At 44.6% G+C, this 9,454-nt stretch overlaps 1 protein-coding gene across 1 annotated transcript in view; it reads left to right on the top strand.

The window, feature by feature from the left end:
• LOC128699361 (uncharacterized) overlaps positions 1-8,476 on the top strand; it is a 20,362-nt gene extending 11,886 nt beyond the window's left edge. The window contains exon 2 of the mRNA XM_053792029.1: positions 7,630-8,476. Within this exon, the coding sequence (XP_053648004.1) occupies positions 7,944-8,405 (462 nt within the window). The 5' untranslated portion in view covers positions 7,630-7,943 and the 3' untranslated portion in view covers positions 8,406-8,476. The remainder of the gene's footprint in view (positions 1-7,629) is intronic.
• The last annotated feature ends 978 nt before the right edge of the window (positions 8,477-9,454 follow it).

Below are 9,454 nucleotides of genomic sequence, written 5' to 3'. Positions count from 1 at the left end.
GCAACAGAAGCAGTAGAGATGTAAAGCCAGTGTAATCAGTCCATCAGCCTCAAAGACGTAGTTTTTGAGGTGGTCAGTCCCTCAGCCTGGACCACCTCAACATTGAGTCTTCAAGGGTGATGGACTGATTACATCGTCTTTACATCTCTGCTGCTTCTACTACCGCCTCTGTATTCAGCTGAAGAAGCCTACTGTGTAGGCGATATGTTTCGTAATAAAGATACCTAACTGTTGCACTTGTCTTACCAAATTGTCGGTATTGTTTGCCATTATCATATTCAGGATTCACCAGTGTGGAAATTTTGAAGCCTATCGGAAGAAGCTTAGCCTAGTTATCACTTGGAAACAAGATCTAGGATTGACTTGTGTAACATTGTAGGGAACCCAAGAATGCAAATAGTCCTGTGAATCTTGTCCTAGATACGGTACATCAACAGTGAATTTTTGAAATGGATCGAATAAGGCATTCTCGAGTTACAGAAAAATGGAGAATAAAATGAAAAACGTTGCCACCAATGTTCCGTATATTGGAAAGTCTAATGTCCTTATTAATTTTACAAACACCCCCAAAAAACACGATTTTTTTCAGTTTTCTTTTCTCATTTCAAATTGGAAATGCAGTTTGTTAAAAAAAAAATTAAATGCCAAATTGGCACCACACAGCCCAAAATCAATACAAAAATACGAGAAGAAAATTCAGGCAGCGTCTTAAAGGTTTCTCTCCTTAGGAAACATCTAAGAGGCAACCTTGCAGAAACATACAATCAAACTGTGATTGTTGGCAGGTTAATTAAAGCCCATCGTCTGCATAAGGGTCATTAAGTCTTCATTACACCTCTGAACATTCAGTTAGGAATACTTTAACCCCTTAATTAAACAGTGATTCAGGAAAATTCTCAAGTGTACAGAGAGACACAAAACACAACATTTCTTTCCTTATATTATACTCTCTTATTCTTTAAGTGATTTTGTAGAAAAGGAATTTGGGGGGAAGAATAAGAAGAATATTTTCGCAATATTTTCTTTGTAATTTTTTTTGTGCATATGTACATCTGAAGAAATAATGAAAACAATAAAGGTATAGAAATGGAAAACAAATACAAAGAATTCTTTGTTATCCTCGTCGGGTATTTGTTAGGTAATGATTCTTAGCCTACCTAATGCTACATTCACGCTCGTTTTTCCCACTTAGTTTCGCTCACCCTCGGGGGAGATCAGTCAGTTTGTTAGTGCGAGGAAATTTGACATATTTGTAAAAAAATAAATATGAAATTCTATGGAAGTCGGTGTTGATGCTGAGAAAGTTTGATTCCCTCTGAAGGGTTCTTCATCCAAGGAATTGTAGCTGTTCATTCCTTTCCTTGGATCAGTAATAATAACTAATAATAATAATAATAATAATAATAGCAATAATAATACTAATAATGATACTAATAATAATAATAATAGTAATAACGGTTATTATTATTTTTATAGTCATCGTTATTGATGTGAGTAGACGCATTGTATCAGTGTCATATAAGTTTTATCAGTATTACAATGTAAACCCTTCACGGGACACACACACACACACACACACACACACACACACACACACACACACACACACACACACACACACATCGCAGGTGATTATTAGTCATGTAATGATATTTCGCCGTGATTAACCAGCGCGATTTATGTGATCATCTCTTGTTAGATGCTGACTGATGGTGTTCTGGGGACTGATGGTGTTCTGGGGACTGATGGTGTTCTGGGGACTGATGGTGTTCTGGGGACTGATGGTGTTCTGGGGACTGATGGTGTTCTGGGGACTGATGGTGTTCTGGGGACTGATGGTGTTCTGGGGACTGATGGTGTTCTGGGGACTGATGGTGTTCTAGGGACTGGTGGTGCACTAGGGACTGGTCGATGGTGCTCTGGGGACTGATTGTGCTCTGCTGACTGATGGTGCTTTGGGGGCTAATAGTGGTATCGGGACTGATGGTGGTCTGGGGGCTAATGGTGCTCTTGGAACTAATGGTGCTTTGCTGACTGATGGTGCTCTTAGGACTGATGGTGCTGTGGGGACTTATGGTTATCTAGGAATTAATGGTCGCCTGGGGGTTGAGTGTCCTCTGGAGACTAATTTTGCTCTGGGGACTGATGGTGTTCTGTGGACTGGTGGTGCTCTGGGAATTCACGGTGCTTCTTTTGGATGTTGTGTGTTCTAGACTGCGGTTGGTGAGTGTGTTGGTAGACTTTGGTTGGTGAGTGTGTTTTTAGACTGGTTGGTGAGTGTGTTGGTAGACTGTTTGGTGAGTGTGTTGGTAGACTGTTTGGTGAGTGTGTTGGTAGACTGGTTGGTGAATATGAAGCCCATCTACCACACGAGGGCAGTCAGGCGACATGTAACCTGTACACTATCAGTCAAAAATACTTTAAATGGGGATAAAAGTATTGTTTCAGCACACACACACACACACACACACACACACACACACACACACACACACACACACACACACACACACACACACACACACACACACACACACACACACATACACACAAGTGAGAGATATGGAAAATGGGTAGACTTGGGATTAGGTCCTCACGTAATTTTCAGGCACATATCATTTATTTCTCTCTCCTCTGCTCCAGTAAATACATATTTAGGGCTGTAAAGCGTTTTGCATAATTTAAATGCTTTATTGGCACTTTTCTGGCCGTAAATGACCTTTGTATCTGTTCTAGCTCTGATATATCTCCTGCCCTGAGCGGAACTGTCAACACTGAACAATACTCTGAGCGATAGAGCACAAGCGATTTGAATAGTGTGACCATTGGCGCTACTTCCATTTTTAAGTTCTTATTATCCTCCATTTTTAAGTTCTTATTATCCCTCCATTTTCCTGATTTTGTGATATTTGCCTTAAGGTCAACTGACATTAGTATACCGAGATCCTTCACATGTTCCTATCGTTTTATTTGGCGATCTTCATGCATTCTGTACACAGTGTCTCCTTTGATTTCTCCATTCTTTCCATATCTAAGCAGTTGGAACTTTTCACCACTGACCATCATGTTATTCTCCACCGTCCACGGGAAGACTTTGCTCAAATCTTCTTGCAATATTTTGTGGCTTCTACCTAGGTGATTTTAATGCTTATTTTAGTCTCATCTGCAAATGACAGTTCAAAACCGTGGCGAGTGTTCTAATCTGTGTCTGGTGTGAGAATAAGAAATAATAGAGGAGTCAAGACCGTGCCTTGGGGTACAGAGTTTTTTTTTTACTGTGCTAATGCTGGATTTGCTCTGTTTACCAAAGCTCTTTGTGTTCTGTATGTGAGAGAGTTGAAAATCAGTTTGCTTACTTTCCAAACATTGCTAGCATTAGGAAACTTTCATCGGGAAACGTCACACTCACCAAGACCTTTATATTATACTGCAATTTATTGGAGTCATGAACGTGATGAATTGGATTGCTAGAGGTCTAGGTGAGCAAAACATTGGATTGGTGAAGGTCCTGATGAGCGAAACGCTTCGCAATAGAAATTTTATACTCTTACAAATGTGAATGATTTATAAATTTGTGGGTATTATACAGCTTTTGCGAAACATACCTGATGATGAACAAAAACGCATTATACCATGACAGGAACAATACACAAATAACTCACACATATCAGAAAAAACCTTCATTCATAAGCTTCTTTCTCCTATGAAAGAAGTTTCTTTCTCCTACGTGCGGGTTGTGTATCATCCCTGATGATACAGAAGCACGAGTGTGACGTTCATCTTATATCAGTATTTGGGTATTTTACCCAAATGTTAATTGAAGATTGAACTAAATACATGAATGTCTCTTGAGGATGACATTATTAAAGCTCCCCCAAACTTTGTTAATTCACCAACCACAGTGGTTCACGCTTATTAACAATACCAGCATTAAGCGGTGAAAAAAACGATGAATCCTGTTTAACGTTTTGCACTCTGGTGGGATTACTGGCTTCTTGTTAGTGTCACACGAACACGCAAGGTGAAAGGTAAATTTTACCAACATCTACTTACATTCACTACGCATTTATCTTCACTTATGTGTGGATTAATAGTTCTTAGTCCCGTAATATTGCCTTGCATGTAGGAGCCCTGAGCAGCAACGGGGCCACGGGGGCGATGATCCCTGAGGTCATCAGCAGAGATAAAGTGACGCTAAGACAGTTTATTAAAGAAAATGTTTAGTGTGCCCCGAGCAGCCAGTTTCAGTGGCACTCAGGCACCTTGCCACCCACCGTCTCCAATCACCGCCGCAGCGCAGCATCAGTTTCTTAGTGTTAAATATCGACACGGTGGGAAAAAGGAAACCAGAAAAATGCACTAAAATGCCATTCTTTATTTGTCTGCACTCGTGTGTCTTTTCACCATCATTTTGTTACCTTAAAGGAAGCAAGACAGGTGCACGTATTGCACACCAAGACTCGAAAGTGAGCGAAACGTGTAATATTTTTTCTTCTGTTGTGGGGGGAGAGAGAGAGAGAGAGAAAGGAGAGAAAGAGAGAGGAGAGAGAGAGAGAGCGCATGCTTGTTGTACACTGGTCGTGTATTTTTAGCCGAAAGAGGAAGTCTTTTGAAGTGTTGGTATGAAGCGTGTTACTTATTTGTGTATACCTGTGTATTTTATGCTCAGTAATAACTTATATGGAGACAGAACCATTATCTATCTATCTATCTATCTATCTATCTATCTATCTATCTATATATATATCTATATATATATATATATATAGATATATATATATATATATATATCTATATATATATATATATATATCTATATATGTATATATATGTATATAAGAAACACCAGTACTTCTAAAGTGAGTGTAACAGCACCTCCCCAGTAGCACCTACTCAACAGCGTCCCTAAGGAGCTCCTCCCTCCAGCAGCACCTCCCCAGAATCCTTCCCAGCAGCACCTCACCATCACCTCCCTCCAGCAGTCAGCATGTACACTGGTAGGGAGCACCTGTCTTGCCTACCTCACCCAGGTGAATCCCTCTACTTTAAGCTCCTCTCTGCCCCAGCCTCTCTCTCCCTTCCCCTCCCTCCTTTACCCTCACCCTGCCAACCCCTCCCTTACCCTGCCCTTCCCTACCTAACCCCTCACCCATCACTCACCTCTTACCTTTACCCTCACCTTCCCACTTTTACCTTAACTATCACATATCACACCACAGCGTAGCTCAGTGGTGAGAGAAACTGACTCACAATCGCAAGGACCAGTGTTCAACTCCCTGCCTGAAAGAAACAATGTGGGGGAGGAGAGGGAGTTGAACACTGGTCCTTGCGATTGTGAGTCAGTTTCTCTCACCACTGAGCTTCTGCGCTACCAGAGGTGCTCAGGCAACTCCCGGTGGCATTCCTGCGGTGCTGGTTGCTACCAGAGGTGCTCACATAACACGTGAATTAGATACATAATATCTCAATTAGATACATGTCCAACACCTGAGTATCTTTACTTGAAATAAAAACACCCCAGGTGTTGCACATGTGTCTAATTTATTACTTTGTTATTATTATATACCACTATTGAATATCAAAATGGTATACAATACCAACAGGTTGGTAGGTAAGACACATAGGCAACAGTTAAGCAACTTTATTCCGAAACGTTTCGCCTACACAGTAGGTTTCTTCAGTCGAGTACAGAAAGTAGGGTGATGGACTGATTACATCGTCTACTGCTCCTGCCTACTTTCTGTACTCGACTGAAGAAGCCTACTGTGTAGTCGAAACGTTTCGCAAAAAAGTTGCCTAACTGTTGCCTATGTGTCTTACCTACTATATACCATTATTGAGGTCGTAACACGTACCTTTGTCACAATGAGAAGCAAAGGTGACATTGTCACATTGTCACAACTCTTCTCTGGGAGTGTGACGTAGCTGGTGTGTGTGTGTGTGGACTCTTGGACTGATCACTGCTATAACGGAGACTCTGGTACTGGTATGATCCAGTACATTGTACTGGTATAACGGACGCCCCGGTTACTGGTGTATCCAAAGACATGGCACTGGTGTATCCAAGGATATGGCACTGGCGTATCCAAGGATATGACACTGATGTATCCAAGGATATGGCACTGGTGTGTCCAAGGACGTGGTAATGGTATGTCCAGGGACATGGCACTGGTGTATCCAAGATACTGGTGTATCCGTGGCACTGGTGTATCCGTGGCACTGGTGTATCCATGGCACTGGTGTATCCATGGCACTGATGTATCTAAGGACTTGGTACTGGTGTATCCAAGGGACTGGTGTATCCATGGCACTGGTGTGCTCGAGGACATGGTACTGGTGTATCCGAGGATATGGCATTGGTGTGTCCGAGGATATGGTGCTGGTATATCCATGGACATGGCACTGGTATATCCAAGGACATGGCACTGGTATATCAAAGGACATGGTACTGGTATATCCAAGAAGATGGTACTGGTGTATCCAAGGACATGGTACTGGTGTGTCATGGTGCTGGTGTGTCACGGCAGTGGTGTGTCATGGCACTGGTGTGTCGTGGCACTAATGTGTCATGGTACTGGTGTGTCATGGTACTGGTGTGTCATGGCACTGGTGTGTCATGGTGCTGGTGTCATGGCACTAGCGTGTCATGGCACTGGTGTGTCATGGCACTGGTGTGTCATGGTACTGGCGTGTCATGGCACTGGTGTGTCATGGTAGTAGTGTGTCATGGCACTGGTGTGTCTTGGCACTGGTGTGTCATGGTACTTGTGTGTCATGGCACTGGTGTGTTATGGTACTGTTGTGTCTTGGTTCTGGTGTGTTATGGTACTGTTGTGTCTTGGTACTGGTGTGTCATGGTACTGTTGTGTCTTGGCACTGGTGTGTCATGGCACTGGTGTGTCATGGTACTGTTGTGTCTTGGTACTGGTGTGTCATGGCACTGGTGTGTCATGGTACTGGTGTGTCATGGCACTGGTGTGTCATGGTACTGGTATGTCATGGCACTGGTGTGTCATGGTACTGGCGTGTCATGGCACTAGTGTGTCATGGTACTGGCGTGTCATGGTACTGGTGTGTCATGGCACTGGTGTGTCATGGTACTGGTGTGTCATGGCACTGGTGTGTCATGGCACTGGTGTGTCTTGGCACTGGTGTGTCATGGTACTTGTGTGTCATGGCACTGGTGTGTTATGGTACTGTTGTGTCTTGGTTCTGGTGTGTTATGGTACTGTTGTGTCTTGGCACTGGTGTGTCATGGCACTGGTGTGTCATGGTACTGTTGTGTCTTGGTACTGGTATGTCATGGCACTGGTGTGTCATGGTACTGGCGTGTCATGGCACTAGTGTGTCATGGTACTGGCGTGTCATGGTACTGGTGTGTCATGGCACTGGTGTGTCATGGTACTGGTGTGTCATGGCACTGGTGTGTCATGGCACTGGTGTGTCATGGCACTGGTGTGTCATGGTACTGGTGTGACCGAGCCCCGTGTATTGTTGTGGTTGGGAGGGAGGTCAGTAGAGGTTTTGGCACAGTCAGAGCCAGGACGAACAGGGTGCCACTAAGGGTCTAGTGCCAGTGAGATGAAGGGTTGGTGACTCTTCAGTAACGCAGTGCCCTTCCATTTACAGATAAACTCATTAGTGAAAGTATAACGAACACAACGTTCTATCGACTCAGCAACTAATCAGCAGTTTGTTTTTAAAGTGCAGAAACACCAGTGTAAACAGTGCTCCGAGGCAGTCTTATAAACCTCCAGTAGATTCGTGAGAGGATAGTGGAATGCTGGTGTGAGATGGTGGTGTGAGTGGTGTGTTAGTGATGGTGGCTAACAGCTTGTTCCGGGCTGGTGTGCCCGCCCTGTGATGACCCCAACACCGCCCGCCGCCCTCACAACCAGGAGAAGGGGCCGGGCCCCTATTGGGTGGCCCTGGGCCGGACCCCCATGTGCTGGTGGTCGCCGCGAGCCCCAGGGAACGTGATGCGTGAGATTGGAGACAGTGGGCGTTGCAACGGCGGACCAGCGGCGCCCCGGGAGCTTAGCGGCGGCGTGGGCGGCGGTGCGGGGGACGCTCCAGGTGGGCAGCAGCTGGGACAAGACGACCCCGAGGAGACCACGCCCCTCACTCTCCTGGCCGGGGACCCCCCTGACAAAGACCTGACCGACATCAACAGCCTCCTGGACAACATCCACAAGCTGGGGGGCCGCGGGGACAGCATCCCCCTGCGGTCCTTCACACCTGGACCTGACGTAGAGACCACCACCCCGCGCCGCCACACGCCCGTCTCCCAGACCAGGGCTTCGCACAGCCGCAAGCCCAGTACTTCTTCTTCTGATGAGATCATCGAGGTTGAACCCCGTGCGGCCGCTCAAGTAAGTAAATCCTTTCTTTTATTACCTAAATAATACTTGCATGTGTTGGTAGCGCACTCAGCTCACACAATGAGGTCCGTGGTTCGATCCCCGGTACGGGTGGAAACATTTGGGCTTGTTTCCTTTAGACACCTGCTGTTCCTGTTCACCTAGCAGTAAGTATCAGGGTGTTAGCCAACTGGTGTGGGTCGCATCCTGGGGACAAAATTAACCAAGATTGGCCAAAATGCTTTGCATAACCAGGGGCTTTCTATATAGCATGTTACTGATGTCTGATATGGTCTATATTAAATTGTATTCTGTACTTGTAGAAATAAATATTATTATTATTATTATTATTATTATTATTATTATTATTATTATTATTATTATTATTATTATTATTATTATTATTACATTAACATCCACATACACTTACATACATGTACTCACCTAGTTGAGGTTGCAGGGGTCGAGTCACAGTTCCTGGGGCCCCCTCTTCACTGGTCACTACTAGGTCACTTTTGCTGCTCCATGACCTTTATCATTACATTGCTACATTATCACCCACTTACATCTACATGTGTACATTAACAAACATACACCTGCATGTGTACATTACTACATTATCACCCACTAACACCAACATGTGTACATTACTACATTAGCACCCACATACATCTACATTAACACCTACATCTCTACATACACCCTACATACCTACATCTATGTGTACATTATTACGTTACCACGCACATACACCTAAATATTCTCCGTGGTATGTCCGCTTCTTTAGTGGTGGGTCTTGCATTTCCTAGTTCACCGAAGGTTCTGAGAATGACAACAAACAGTAAGTGTCCCTGACTCAGGTGCAGGTGGTCGAGGTTATGAAGCAGGTGACGGTGAGCTTCCATCCAGTGCCCCTGACTCAGGTGCAGGTGGTCGAGGTTATGAAGCAGGTGACGGTGAGCTTCCACCCAGCTCCCCTGACTCAGGTGCAGGTGGTCGAGGTTATGAAGCAGGTGACGGTGAGCTTCCATCCAGCTCCCCTGACTCAGGTGCAGGTGGTCGAGGTTATGAAGCAGGTGACGGTGAGCTTCCAC

The sequence above is a fragment of the Cherax quadricarinatus genome, chromosome 14 (genome assembly GCF_038502225.1).
Source record: "Cherax quadricarinatus isolate ZL_2023a chromosome 14, ASM3850222v1, whole genome shotgun sequence".
In the NCBI taxonomy this organism is placed as follows: Eukaryota; Metazoa; Arthropoda; class Malacostraca; order Decapoda; family Parastacidae; genus Cherax; species Cherax quadricarinatus.
This window is presented reverse-complemented; position numbering and strand designations above follow the sequence as displayed.